Here is a 15,911-nt window from a genome sequence, read left to right on the forward strand (position 1 = left end):
AAAAGACATGAAAATTGCAATTAGATGAAATTGCATTTTCTGACTGTGGCCAGTAGATGGTTGCAGGACTCCATGGATTGACAGATCTCCGATTTTAAAACATATGCTGGGTATATTTGTATAAATGATATTTGTGACCCTGGAGTCTTAAGTCGCTGGGTATATTTGTAGCAATAGCCAACAATACATTGTATGGGTCAAAATTATAGAAAACCTGTTTGCACTGTTACACTTTCAGATAAACATAATTTACTATTTTAATTTTTTTTTTTTTTTTTTCGTGGGGACCGCAGGCCAGCTAAACAAAAGCTAAAGACAAGATCAAAATCTGAGTCTGGCTCCATGCGAGAAATTCTACCTTACTAATTATCTGAAAATCTCATGTCAACATAAATACTAACAATCCAAAAATACTATTTTTATTTATTTATTTATTTATTTATTTATTTGTATATATATAAATATTTTTAAAAATATCTTTATACATTTTGAATATGTGACCCTGGACCACAAAACCAGTCATAAGGGTAAATTTTTAGAAATTTAGATTTATACATCATCTGAAATCTGAATAAATAAGCTTTCCATTGATGTATGTTTTTTAGGATAGGACAATATTTGGCTGAGATAGAATCTGAGGGTGCAAAAAAATCAAAATACTGAGAAAATCGCCTTTAAAGTTGTCCAAATGAAGTTCTTAGCAATGCATATTACTAATTAAAAAATACGTTTTGATATATTTACGGAAGGAAATTTACAAAATATCTTAATGAAACATGATCTTTACTTAACATCCTAATGATTTTTGACATAAAAGAATAATTTTGACCCATACACCGTATTGTTGGCTATTGCTACAAATATACCCCAACAATTTAAGACTGGTTTTGTGCTCCAGGGTCACATATATCATTTATAATAATTTGTAGGAATTTGTTTTAACATTGGAGATCCGTCAATCCATGGAGTCCTGCAATAAGGGTTAGGGTTGGGTTAGGGGATAGAAAATATTGCTTGGTCAGTATAAAAATAATAGAAGTCACAATTCATAGAAACAAACGTGTGTGTGTGTGTGTGTGTGTGTGTGTGTGTGTGTGTGTGTGTGTGTGTGTGTGTGTGTGTGTGTGTGTGTGTGTGTGTGTCTTCATATGTGAGTGTGTTCTGCATTTTAAAATAAATGAAGTTTTGATTCAAACAGTGAATTAGGTTCGTGTGAAATTATGTGACTCAAATAATGTCACCCGTCCATCTTTTATATTGCCCATAATGAATGAGGTCACTAGTGTCTCAAATAGAAGCTACAGAAACCCAGCAGATTGGTGACAGTGAACCCCAGCTTTGCATGTAGAGAAAGCAAGGGACTATTCCTTAAAGCTGTGTTGTTGAGTTTATTCAATTCAGAAAACAGGACACAGCTAATCAAAACACAACAAAAAAGAGAAAAACAACATTCATTTACTGAGAACTTTCTGCCACAAATATTGGATACTTAAGACACTTAAATGGAGCCCAAGCACACTTTTAAATCAGTTTTTTTTTTTTTTTTTATTTTTTTTTTTTTTTTAAGTTTCAAAATATGATGTAATACACATATTGTTAAAAATTACTTCATTAACCCTAAAAGGTTGATGTATCCCCTGAGATAAAAACATTTAGAGACAGATTACAAAAAATGTAAGCATTTAATTCATAAAATTTCAATGTTAACCTAATAAGCTAATGCTAAACAACAGCTTTTTAAAAAGACGAACTAGTGAACTAGATCAACTTTTATCAGAGGGAGATTTCACCTCATCTAAATGTAAAAGTCACCTCATCTAAATGTTTACAACAAACACCCTTTCAAAATGAAACCTAGAAGTAAGACCCGCTTCTCCCCACAGCTTCTCAAATGTGTGTATCCACCAGGATACATTGCCCCTTTTAGGGTTTATTCGTCTTATTTAAGGCAAGTTCTTTGTTGTTTTTTTATAGAGTGTGTTTTCATGATATTTCTTTTGCGTATCAGTCTTTTTCTTCAAGTTTCACTGCTGATTTGCATATTTATTATTATGGTTTGATCATGCAAGCTTATGTACAATAGTTCAATCTTAGAGGATATCTGTTAAAAAGGGAAGAAAAAAAGAAAAAAAAATACCATCCCACCCTAAAATGCTAATTCCACTCACACTCAACAAGATTTGTTTAATAAACAAATATAACTGTATAACCCCAAAGTACTAAATTATCATAAAGGTGGACAGCTATCAAAACTATCTTTATTGTCACACCATTTGGGTGAGCAGCATTAATCAATATTGTGAGAAGAGAACATAAAAGAAAAGCGTTACAATTCTGTACCTTGCAATTTCTGAAATGTATTTGGACTTTTCCAAAAACAAAACAAAGTGTCTTTAACGAAAATATCCAAAAAGTTTGTATAGGTTTAAACTATTAATTGCATCATTTTTTGTGTGTAATCTCCAATTTGATGGGATCCTACCCTTAAATGATTTGTCATAGTACTCTTCCAGATCCTTTTGGAATTTGCACACAAACCACTTCCAGTATATCCGTTTAGGATAAGTAGCATATTCTGGAACAATCAAAAACCTGTCATCGCAAACTTCTCTTGCTATTCTGATGTTTTTTTTACATTTTTTACTTGCAGCCCAGCACAAAATTCTACACAGATTTTTTGTTCCCTCATAACAGTGCCCACTGATTCCAGTTATTCTGTGTGAAAGTACACAGTGATCTCCATCATGGTTTTCAGTTTGGGTGCAGGTGGCTTTACAGAAGGGACACTGAACCCAACAGCACTGACAGAACTGATCGATCAGAATCTCATCTGGCCTGTCCTTGAGGTCCAGTTTTTTGTAAAATGCATCTGTGTTGAACTCTTTGCTAGTGTCAGGCATTATAGCAGGAAGTTTTGTTGTTATCACTTCTTTGAGAAGGTTGAAATCATCAACATCATCATGTTTGACTCCATTGAGGTCTTTTTCAGAGAATATCAGCACATCTGAAAGCTCCTGTGTGAAAGTCTTCAACCACAAATCAACATTTCCACTGTTTGTTTGAACTTGTTCAGTAGATTTATGAACAGCATCGATGATCCTCTTCTGCATGAGTTCAATGTTCTTCTGCATCGTGGGCAAAACACTGACACTGAACCTATGAGTCATGTACTGACTGACTTCATCTCTGATGACACTTTCAAAGTGTTCTCTGGGATGATTAATGTAGTCTATGTACGCAGAAAAATTCTCCTGTTCTCCTAAACGCCTCAGGATGTGTATCTCCAGATTCAATCTGTTTCCATTCAGTGATTTACAGTTTAGTTTAATGTCATTTATCAAATCTCTTGCAGACTTTCTGTAGATGCTCTGCTCAGTGCCCTCTTTAAGTTTCTGACACAAGATCTCACCAAAAATCACAGATGATGCAGCTCCCTGGAGGTGCTCCTTGAAAATACTGTAATGCTCTTCTTTCTTCTTCTCCAAATAGACAACAGGATCATTGGCTTCTCTAAACAGTCTGTGTTGCTGAGTGAGTGTCTTGTTTGCTCTCTTAAAGATGGAACAAATCAAGTCAACGATGAATTCATTCTTGAACACATATTTCACTGATATTTCCTGATGTTGTCTTACTCTTGCTTTGATGTAATCTACAAGTTGTTGGATGCAGCTGATGCTGAAGCCCATTTTTGCGATGTTAAATGACATGATCTTTTTATCTATTTGCTGGGCAACATCGGTGACAAAGATTCCTATTTGAACTTCGTCCTCTTTAGAGAGAGCATTACCCAACCGTTTTTTAGTTGCTTTGATGGCATTTTTAATATGACCTGTAAATCCACTTGATTTCTTCAACTGTACATAATCTGAATAACTTTGTACAGAAAAAACATCCCTGCGCTCGCTGCTCTCCCTCCAGGAGTCTACAGGAGCACTTTTATAGATGTCACTGAGGAGTAGTTTCACCTCTTTCATTATGTCAATGTCTTTGATTGGAGTGTCCGGGATGGTCTTCTTCACAAACTCTGTCCAAAACAAATCAAACTCCTTCTTCAGCTGTTCTTCATCTTTTGCTTTGTCTTTGAGTTTTAAGACAAGTTCTTTGCTCTTTTCAATAAGGGTGTTTTCAGTTTCCAGCATTGCACTCTGAAGTGTCCAGGCCCACTTGTGGTATTCTGTCTCTGGAAAGCTGAATACAAATTGTTCATTCAGTAAAGCATCCCAGAGATCTTTAATACGATCTTTTAAGTCTGTCAGCTTCATTCTGTCTGATTTAGACACATGAGACATAATAGTTTCCTTCAGTTCTTGAATATTCTCGCAGTAGTTTGGGTTTGTTGGTGCCATGGGTGGGCTGCCCTCCCAGAGCTGAGTAAAGTACTTCACTTCATTCCTTACATCAGATTCAATGACATCATTGAAACATTCTGCATCACAGACTTCCTCTTTAGCAGCAAGTTTTGTCATCTTATCCAGTGTCTCCTGCAGTCGTCTCCTTCCCTCCATGTTTTTCTCTCCAGCTGTGAGGTCTGAAATGTTCTGATGCACAAACACACAGCTGGGATTCAGTCTGACCTTCTTCATCCTCAGGAAGGCCTGAACAACAATCTGAAGAATGTCCTGCATCTCAGCGGGGTTTTCTCCAAAGATGTTGATCAGTGTCACATTGGCGAGACCAACAACATATGTGGCCATTTCATTGTCTTGATGTCTTGATCTTACGGCCATCTCAGAACTACGAAGACCTTCGGTATCTACAACCAGAATATAGTCAAAGTTCAGCTGTGCTTTCATCTCGTCTGACACTCTGAGCAGCTGCATGAAAGCTCCTCTGGTGGTCCTGCTGGCGCTGACACCAAACTGCAGTCCAAACATGGCGTTCAGCATGGTGGGTTTACCAGAGCTCTGAACCCCTAAAACTGATATCACAAACACTCTCATGTCTCCAAGTTTCTTGATAACTTCATCTAGAACAGTAGTAATCCAGATCACAGGAACATGAGCAGCATCTCCATCCATCAGCTCCAGTGGAAATCCAGAGATCATCATCTCTGCTGCAAGACTCGGCAGAGTCTCAAACTCCAGGCCTACCTTGCGCTTCTGCACAGATATACAAGACTCATAGATCTGACCAGTCTCCCTCATGATGTGCTCCAAGCCAAAGGCTGCAGCTTGAAGTTCCTCAGATATTCCCTCGAGTTTTGTTTGTTCAGACTTGAGTTGTCCAGATTTATCATTGTTCCCTTTCAGTTGTAAGACTATTGACCACTGTTCGTTATACTTCTGATGAAGAGCAGAAAGGTCAGCCAAGGTATTTTCATCCAGGAGGATTCCAAGCCATTTTAGGAAAAACATCTTCTTTGCGAAACCCGAGTTCATTTCTTTAATAAAGAGCTTCATAAACTCACTGATCTCATACTCATGCTGCCGTTCACGGATTTTCATCAAGTCTCTTCTTTTTTTACTCTGCTCTGTGTCTAATTCATTAGCTTGAGGTCGGTGTAGTTCTTTGTTCTTCTGACACCACTGATGCCACAGTTTCCCCTGATGGGGCAGAACTGATTCTTTGATTTCAGTCAGATTTTTATCCTCCAGTAATCTCATCATCTCCTGTGCTGCTTCTTTTCCGCTCCTGCAGTCGTCATCATTTATCTCATCTACTATGATGTCTGAGTGTTCGGATACATGTTCAAGAACGAAAGTGGAAGATGACAAAGAGATACAATCATTTATAGCTTTTCCGAGTTCTTCAGATATATCTGACTGGCTTCTTTTTTTCAAACCAAATTTATATTTTCCTTTCCGTGTCTCAGTAAGAGCTAAATCCCTCTCAGCAAAAAGACAAATGAGTGGATTTGAGTCATTATAGAGTTTTTCAACTTGTATCATTCTTTTGTCATTCCTCTGAAGTTGTGGTAGAAGAACAACATTGACTGAGGCCATTTCAGTGAGAATCTGTAGCTGTTTCTCATTGTCTCCTGCATCACCATGGAGGTTACAGAATGCAACACAGTCATTGAATTTATCAGTGTTTTTACCAGCGGGGCAGAACCAGGTGATCTCCACCACTCCATTCATCAGGACACTGGTTCTGCTGCTGCCTGGACAGTTCCTGTGGAAGAACGTGTTGTGTTTCTCATTGATCAGGCTGTTCATCAGCTGAGACTTGGATGAGGATACAGCGCCAAACCTGAAGAAAGACACCATTGGAGTTTGTGCCTTGTAGACCGGCTGGGTTCGTCTAATGATCTCACTGTCTGTATTTTTTGTCTTCCAGCTCTTGTTGATTTGTCTAAATGTCCAGAGAGGAAACACTATCTGTTGTGTGAATGGATCAGGAACAAGCAGAGGCAGAGCATACTGACACTGGGAGAGTTTAGTCACCATCAGCTGCTTCAGGAAACCATCAGCACAATGAAACGCAGCCATCTGAACATCCATTGGATGAACAGGGTCACTTTTACTTGTTTTGTTGTCTGACATTAATTCAGAATAAAAGTCATCAAAATCAGCTTCTTGTTTAGATGAATCATTGTTACATTGTTGAGTGTGACCTTCCTCATCGGTCTTAACATTAATAGATCTTGCTTTATAATCCATCATCAGCAGTTTGTGTATGAACGTCTGAATCAGCTCGTCTTCAGCACAAGACTCATGGGGCTGTAATGAATGTGGAGTTAACTGAAGGACATCTGCAGCTGTCAGTTTATACTGATGCTTGTCAAGGTGAAGTCTGTGGAAGAGTGTTTCTGGTCCCTCATTTTCAGTTCCCTGCTCTTCTGCAGTTCTCTGTGTAATAAAAAGCATGTTATTTCACGTAAATGCAAGATATGCTGTGGAGATTTTGTTGTAAATTACACTACTATGTTACAAGCTGCATATCATCTGTATGTACTCTATAGAAAATATTCTAAAAAGCTTTTTTTCTGTTTCATTTCTCATTATCCCTTCTGGAAACTGACCTGGGAAATAATGTTTTTTTAAAAAGCAGATTTTCAAATGCACTCTGTTGTCAAATGCTTCTGTAGATCATTGATCTACAATGGAAAGCGAGAGCTGTCCAGCTTGGTTTAATTATTGTCCACTTCAGGACTATCACTCAATACAACAATGTTCCACAGCAGACTGACCTACTCATGACTGAATTTGCTCAGAAGCCATTTAAAGCTTTTGATGTATGATCTGATACTGAAATTAGGCTCGTGCTTCTCTGAATTTTGTTACCTTTTTTTTTTTTAAATTGCATCATAACTTTCCTTGGCATCAAGATAATATAATGTTCATATAATCCCAATAAAACCACTAGAGTAATTTGAAGATGCCACTATCAAGCAGATAATAATAATCAGCTAATATATGTGCACAAAACTCGGCTCTTACGCTGTGTTTTTCTTCTGTTGATGTGGTGGGATCCATTATTTCCTTATTGATTGTAGGTTCATCTTTTGAAACAAACAAACAACAACCCAGAAAATTATCTTGTTTCTACAGTTAGTAGAATATTTTTTTCCTATATAATAGCAGTATATTCATTTCATTAAGAAGCTCTGAGTTTGTCATTCTAATTAGAGAACATTTAAGCAGTTTCTTTATCCATTTCTTGAACTGATATTTCATTAAGGGTAATCTCTTTAAACAAATATATATAACATCATAGCGAGTAAATTCTAAATCAGAATGTTAGATTATAGTCTGTTAATCTGTTCACTGACCCAGTACACTAGACAATACATTGCAATATTATCTTACATTATCAGTGACAAAAAAAAAACAAATAAATCTTGTTTTCTTACCCATAATGCTGAGAGACCGAGCAACAAAGTCAGCAACGGATCAGGACTGCAGGCCCATCAGGTTCCAGACCGTTCATTATCGTGAAGAAAAACAAACATTAAATTTCCTTTATGTGTGCAAGAAGGTGTACAGAACATTATTTATTTATTTATTTATTTATTTATTTTTTGCTGAACAACTGATTTTACTGTGTTTACTTATTTAGAATGTTTTACTGCTGCAGTTTTCACAGTAACTGCACTAAGAAGAACTAAATAGGTGGGAGCTGAACTCCTTTAAGTATGTGGAAGTTGTGATTATTTTATCTTTGTTATGATGTATATCCAAGTGAATGAATAGGCTAGTTTGAGATTAGAAAAAATCTGCACAGAGTTGATCATTATGTGATTATTGTGAAATGCATGCTCGTAAGAAATGTGTCCAAGTGTTGTCTGACTTGCTCGTATGTCATATTGACGTATGTCAAAAAACCTCTCATGATTATGAGGCGGGCACAGGTGTTCTCCACTGATTGCACTGATCAAAAGCACAATGGAGGATGACTTTCTGATGACGCAGCTTAATGCTTATTGGTTTAACTTTAAACAACTATGAGGTATTGTTCTTTTCTAAAATGTTTGATTTTGTAACTCTGATATCATGTTTCTTTGTGTATAAATCCAGACAATGCAATGTCTCTATGGGATATGTGATTGTTGTCATATTTCTAAAATAAAAAACTAAAATACTAAACTCTGCAAATAAAAACTTTTCTAGACATTTCTGAGTTATTTTTGAGGTAATGACTGTTCATGCACCATTTATACAGCAGGAGGCCTCGCTCCAGATGCACTTGAATCGGCAGGTGCTGTTCAATAAGGCTTCATTATTTCACTGAGAAATGACTTTCCCCATAGCATCAGCTACTGTCGGCTGAACTGGGAACTGTCCATCTTGACTACACTTATTTCACTCCTTTCTTCACTGCAGCTGCCTACACTCTTCCAAATTTTAGACTAATCCATCTTTTATGGTTTTTACTTTTTATTGTTTTGTGTTAGGAAGCACAGCACACTAGTGTAAAGATAAACTTAAGGCTAACATATGCATTGCAAAATGTCACTATAATGTCCCGAAATGGTCTGAAGTCCCCAATGGATCCAAGCTGAAGTTTTTGGCTGTTGGTATGAATGTGTTAGCCTTAAAGTTATTTCCTTGTGTGCTCCAAAACAATGACAAAAAAAAAAAACGTATTTGGAAGATATAGGCTATGCTTTCAAAATTTCTCTCCAGTACCAACACAGTTTGATGACAAAATTTGCTGCATTTAAGTGAAAAGAGGGTCTCTGTAAGGAACAAAATTCCCCCTACAGTGTTAAGCACTATCGGGAGAAATAAGGGCGTTTTCCTAGTTATGTGCGCAACGCGTGTCCGACCCAGGCTATTTTAACGCACCGTTGATGAGACCAAACATCGCAAAAGGTTAGACAGACAGCCTTTATCAGTCGCCATAATAAACCGTACTGACAAGCAGAAGCGATATAACACCCGTGAAATCTACCAACATAAATCACAAGCTTTTCAAACGACAGATCATCACACATGAGTGTGCAGAATTCACATTTGGTCAGTTTATTTTTATCATCTGAGATTGGTAATGACAGTTTTCAACCTTTCATTGTTTCTGCCTTCTATTAACATTATATTTTTCATGTACAGTAACAGTAAGTTATTTTAAACAATTCAACTTATTCCTGGTCTATCCATAGCCTTGGCAAATAAAGTAATTTTATTTCTCATTAATGTTTTGTTCCTTATAATATATCAAGATACTAAATCATTAAAAACAAACAAAAATAATCTTAATGAGCATAAAGTCAAACCTGAGTGTTGTCTCTCTGTGTGTCATCGGTCTAGTGTTCCGAATAGCAGGCTTTTAGATAGACACTTACAATCAGTTATTAGAAATCACATGACTTCGCGCGAGAAAGTCTGTGTGTGGGGGGGGGGTTTGCTTCGTTTGTGTAACTGCATACAATTAACTACAAGTATTTTTGTGTTCAATAATTTTTTTATCCTTATTTGAATGTAGCTATTCTTGAATCCAGACACAGTTAATGATTTGCATAACAAACACAAATCACCTTATTATAGGCTAGTAAGTAGCCTGTACTTTCCACAGATGCTCAGTCATTTAGTGTCTGCAAAAATCTATCCCCACTAAAGACATGCTCTCTGTGTTATTTAGGTGTTTACTTTGAAAACCAGCCTGCAAGATTGATTTTCAGAGGTCCAAGTTGTCTGAACAGCACATCAGATGAGGAGACTAAATAGGTGCGTGTGTACAGAGTCTACAGACACAGTGTTGCCAGCTTTTCATTTGTTTTGGCAGGTAGACAAACTTTTGGCTGGTTTGGGGTCTGTTTTCAAACATCTAAAGTGTACAGGCTAAAAAACAAAACCCAAGTGTGCATGTATGGCACATTCGGTAAGGCAAACACAAATAAATATCATGATATTATCTGTCAGAAACGTTATTATTATCATTTAACACTAGATACACAGATCTGTAGAACAAGTATGAAATGAAATGCGCAAACACTAGCCATGAAGACTTACGCTACTATGTCAGTATAGTAGTTACATTTGCATAAATCATCCTAAAAACATTCATAAGAGCAGTAGACAAGTTATCAGCTATATAGCTATGGTTATTAATAAAAACTATAACAGCAATATGTATTGTTACATGAATAATAAACAACTGATAAAAATATCCACCCTTAACTATAGTAAAGTATTAACACATTTTGATGCCACAAATAGAGTATGATTTAAAAGTTATTATTATGTCTGTCTCTTTTAAAGCGTAGGCTATATAACGAGTTGTATTTGTAGGGGTTATTATAAGCACAATCACAATTACTGCCAAGGCGCCAGACGCTACCAAGGCTCACCAAGATGCAAGATGCAAAGACAAGAAGGGATCGGCACTCATGTCAGGCCACCAGACGCTACGCTGACTTGAGGAACCCTGGAACTGTGGCAGTAAATAATGCAAATGATATTTACATTTAATATGCACCATTTACATTTTCCTCTTCACATCTTATTCGGCGACCTGGAACAACAGACATACAACATATAAAAATAAAAAAAAAATTAAAGAACAGACATTTTTACGGAAAATGTAACATAATGTAATGAATATATCTTAAATCATTTTAACTCAATACCATTCGTGTAGCAGGATTCCCCTCAGATCGATCCGCTGGCTTGGGTTTTGCAGGAGAGACTGAATCAGGTGGCAGCAGTCTGTGCAAAAACAGTGAAAGAGAGGAAGTGACTAGAGAGTGGATTATTACTTCAAACTTCCTTACACAGAAGGTATAATTCCTGTATTATCCACATTATCTAACTTTTATAAAAACTACTTGGCTTGTGTATATTACTTTTCAAGCCTTGTACTCGCGCCTCACGTAGTACTCAGGAGGGAAGTACTCTCGTGTGCCTGAAGGGAAAAAGATTTTGTCGGATAGGTAAGCTTGAAATACTACAGCATGTTGTCTGTGTAAAAAATATCTAGTGTTAATAAGTAAAATAAAAAATGTTTCCAGACTACAGGTTTGGTGCATAATACATACTGTAGAAACTTTGAGGAGATCCCCGCACCCGAAGTCGATCAGCTTGACCTCGAGGGTTTCGGGGTTCATCAGCAGGTTCTCCAGCTTGATGTCACGGTGAAACACTCCTCGTTGACAGCAGATGTGAGCGGCCATCGTTGCTTGTGCTGTGATGAACCGTGCTGTTTCCTCCTTGAGGATGCCACCGTGACGCCTCAATATCCACAGATCTTCTCAGGGTGAGGGACGCTCCATGACCATGATGTAATACTCAGGCTGCTCCTGCCAGACCAGCAGCTGAATGATCTCTGGAGCTTTGGGCTCCCTGTTGACCAGGATTAACAGGCCCAACTCTAACCGAATGGGTGTGGGATGACCAGACTAGAAGAAAGATCACTGTTAGATGGAGACCCTTCCCTAATAAAGACTTTTGTCGACAAATTGTTGTCAGTATGTTTGCAGTTAAAACAAACAAACAAACAAAAAAAAAAAAAAAAACAGCAAGCATTGCCTACTTACAGTGTTGATATATTTCATGTTCTTTGGCTTTCTGGCAATTTTCACTGCCACCTGTACAACAAAACAACATTGAATACAATAACATTTGTAACATAACAAGTACACTAAATAAGGGGCATAATATACATTGAAATGACTTGGACATATTGTACAATGCAGTGACTTGGAATAAAAATCAAATCATGGCCTTTAGGTTAATGTCATCCTAGGGAACAGAAAAAATCCCTTAATTAGGTTCCTATTAGATGTTTAAATATATAAAATGATGTAGACTTTATGATGTGTAGAGCTCTAGTAAACAGAAAACAGTTGGTTAGTAAACAGTCAAATGGTAATTTGGATTATCATCACCTCGCCTCTCATGTGTAGCAGCAGTAGTCTGGTCCTGGTCTGAGCTGCTGTCGCTCCGTTTAATGGATTTAAGAGAGAGCAGCTTCTCAAAACTATCAGACTCTCAGGCTTCTCGTATTCCTCAGCAGCACTAATGGGTAGATGTTGTTCAGGATGTTGGAGATGAGATGTCGTACACCTGATCGCTGAGGGAACTTTGTTTTCTCTTTTGGCCAGTGAGAAATATGTCTGCTGGTTTTCATCTGTGTTTAAAGATATATGACATGTCATGAAATAAAAATCAAATTATGGCCTGATCAGACTTTTGTATTTTGATGTAAGGTGTGATGGATTTGTATCTAACATACGTGTAATTAATGACACTTCATCCTAAGGAACAGAACAATTCCTCTAATCAGTTTATTCCATTAATCTCAGACTTTATAAAACACATTCTCAAATGATATTTTTTATTTTTTTACCCTCAGCGTGTCTCTCATATATTGATGCCTGGTCTGAGCTGCTGCTCCATTTAATGGATTTGAGAGAGAGCAGCTTCTGAAAACTCTCCGACCTCCTCCTCCTCTTTCTCACTGGCATCTCATTTTTCTCAGCAGCACTAACGGACATACAGGGATGCGCACAGACATTTTCTGGGGCAGGGGCACTTAAATTTTTTCTTAACAAAACATTAAATATATTAACACAACTCTGACTTACATACCAGTTTATTTTAATTCCCTCACACTCATCCAACTGTTTCATGTTGTTTCATTTTTAAGCAGATGTCTACAAAATAATCAGTTCACAATGTTGTTATAATTACACTTACTGTACCATGCACACACACACACACACACACACACACACACACACACACACACACACACACACACACACACACACACACACACACACACACACACAACTGACAGTGACAAGAACTTTGTTTCACATTTGAGGAAGAGCTGTTAAGATCTATCAGCATACAACATACTAATAGACTGGATAGTTTTTAGATGAGGAGCCTGAGATAAAAAAAAAAATTTCATGTACTGTTCAATTTTGATCGATTTTGCTTCCATGTCTTCTTTTGCTCTAATGGAAAGGACATTTCCAGAATACACATTAAGGTGTTTGTTTGAAGCCTACTACCCTCGCCTGTTTGCTTCTGTGGATTTCTTCTAAATTAACCAAAACAAGCTATCCTTATCTGGATATTTAAACATAACATTTCAAGGGAAAAGACTCTTGATGCAAGTCATTAAACTAATAACTGGTGAGGTTCTGTGGTGATATGCTTTAGTTATTTTATTTATCCTATGCATTTGCAGTGCCTTGTGTCAAATGTATGCAAATGTGCACATTTTAATTACTTTACCCCTTTTTTGCATATCAATGTGGCGATTCTGATGACGTTATTAATTTTACTGTATTCAGCTGTCGTTTTTCCATTAAGTTGTATGTCCATGATATATTGCCTTAGCTAAACTTTAGCGAACTTATTACATGGTAATGTTAGAAGTCTTGTTAGCAAGACAAATTTTGTCTTTTGGATAATTAGCTGTAATTCGAGGCATAGGTAGATTAGTCTTTTGTTCATTGTCACTCACCTCCACTAAGACAAACACAACTTGAAAGGCAATCCCTTTATTTATCGCAAAATCAAGCAAACTCTGCAAAAGCTCGCAAATTTTCCGTAGAACTTGGGCTTATTTTGGGGTATTACCAAATTTGAAAGTTATTTTTAATGTGACAATATTTATTCATCCTTCATAGATTTCCCCCATGTATAAAACTAAAAGTTTCATAATGTAGGAAAGCAAACAATTATTTAAAAATAAAAAAATATATATTAAGATACCACTAGTAGGGTGCAGAAAAATACTTAAAGGCCATTTCCACTTTATATTAATTAAATTATATTTAGACATTATGAATGACAGTAATATATATATATATATATATATATATATATATATATATATATATATAAATATATATATATATATATATATATATATATATATATATATATTACATCTGTAAGACGTCTGCTAAAGATCTGGGAATCATCTGATAAACGTCTCAGAAGCAGTTTACATGCATTCTAATAAATGTCTATTTGACATCTGACAGGAAACATCTTAGAGACATAGTACTGCAGATGAACAAGCACTCTTAAAAATACATCATATATATGTAAATGCAGACATCAAATAGACATCTCCGAGATTGAGTACATGTGTGATTAGGGACTAGTGCTTCACTGTCAGGTGCTGGAACACCTTCTGCAGAACTTAATGGCACTAAATGGAATGTTGTCTGTGGTATATTTTCAATGCAAAACAATCTAGAATCAGTAATTCTAGGCCGCAAAAATCAGAAAAAAAGTTCAGTGAAATCCTGGAGGGACTGGAAAGGGAATGAGGGCTCTCTGCCTGTCTGTGATGTGTGCTACACTGCTGTGCTGCATGCCTGCGCAGAGAGGAGGAAGACACTGGAACTCGACATTTCCCAACCTGATCTTTTGCTTTTTTATTTGTTTGACAGGGAAAGCTGTGCGCAAACAGAAACACACACACACACGTAAACATAATACATATTCATTTACTAATTTTTCTCTGTATTTCTCCAATTTTATCAAGAGATGTTCTTCCATTGCCTCCTCCTGGAGGATATGCACCATTAATGCAGGGATGGATTATGACACAGCGGTGCCCTGGGCATGGACCAATTAAAGGCCCCCTCGGTTGAAATTTCCTTCCTTTTTTATTCGAAATTTTCCCAAACTTGTTAACTGTGTCATAAAATATCACGATTCTAAAACCCATATTTTAACTTGTGATAGTAGGGGTGTCACGTCATAGAATATTTTTAATACGACTGACTTTGTATTTAACATAGCCTAAATTTAATTAAAAAAAAATCGTAAGTTATAACACTTTCATTGCACATAAAGAGAGCAAAGAATATTTGCATTATCAAAGAATATTAACTTCAGCCTAGACAGAGTTCAAGCACTCTCAACAACTCCCATTACAATCACTGAAGCTGTTTATACTGTGAAATCAATATCTTACATTGCACAAACATCTGCACTTTGTTTATGATGAGAGACATCATCAGAGCAGCATTCAGTCTTGTGAACAAAACACAGGCTTTTCAGCGATGGCTCATCTGAATGCCTCTGACTGGCCATTGCATTCATAAGCTCAACAGAATCCTGTGTGATTGGTTGTAATGCGCAGCACTGTAAAAACGCGTCTGGCTAAAGCATGAATGCATATTTGAATTTGGCAGCTGATGCTGTGCCGCACTGAACATTCTGAGCGTATCAAATATATTATTCAGCCATTTTTGGTCTTTTGGAGTTGCATTAAAAATCCACTTTGTTTAAAATCCTGAGGGGGCCCGGTTGAAATTGCGTTCCTGGAGGAGCAGTATTTCACTGGGCCGCCCTGTGGTCTAGTGCCCTGGAGACGTGCCCGGTAGGCCCGTGCATTAATCCATCCCTGCATTAAGGGAAGAGAGGGATCAATAAGAGTTTAAACGCGCACACACATTTGTACGTCATACATATTTGCCCGCAAAGACACAAATGTAACTGGGTGACATCTTTGGAACACTACCTCCAGACCTGAAACATTACATTTATTCATGTGCT

General features: G+C 36.9%; 1 protein-coding gene and 1 pseudogene across 1 annotated transcript; both read right to left on the bottom strand.

Moving 5' to 3' along the window:
• Positions 1–1,554: 1,554 nt before the first annotated feature.
• Positions 1,555–9,734, bottom strand: LOC109060667 (interferon-induced very large GTPase 1-like). Its single transcript, XM_042745609.1, has 4 exons — positions 9,656–9,734; positions 7,793–7,838; positions 7,380–7,441; positions 1,555–6,788 (listed from the first exon to the last, which is right to left on the bottom strand). Exons 2-4 carry the CDS (start codon positions 7,794–7,796, stop codon positions 2,394–2,396), a joined length of 4,461 nt encoding a protein of 1,486 aa, XP_042601543.1. The 5' UTR covers positions 7,797–7,838; positions 9,656–9,734; the 3' UTR covers positions 1,555–2,393.
• Positions 9,735–11,227: 1,493 nt separating this feature from the next.
• Positions 11,228–12,874, bottom strand: LOC109063748 (annotated as a pseudogene).
• Positions 12,875–15,911: the final 3,037 nt, after the last annotated feature.

The sequence above is a fragment of the Cyprinus carpio genome, chromosome B19 (genome assembly GCF_018340385.1).
Source record: "Cyprinus carpio isolate SPL01 chromosome B19, ASM1834038v1, whole genome shotgun sequence".
NCBI lineage: Eukaryota > Metazoa > Chordata > Actinopteri > Cypriniformes > Cyprinidae > Cyprinus > Cyprinus carpio.

Coding starts and splice junctions, on each gene's coding strand:
- LOC109060667 (XM_042745609.1), bottom strand. Junction 6,789..7,379: donor CAACAGAAGAAAAACACAGC/GTAAGAGCCGAG, acceptor TTTATTACACAG/AGAACTGCAGAAGAGCAGGG.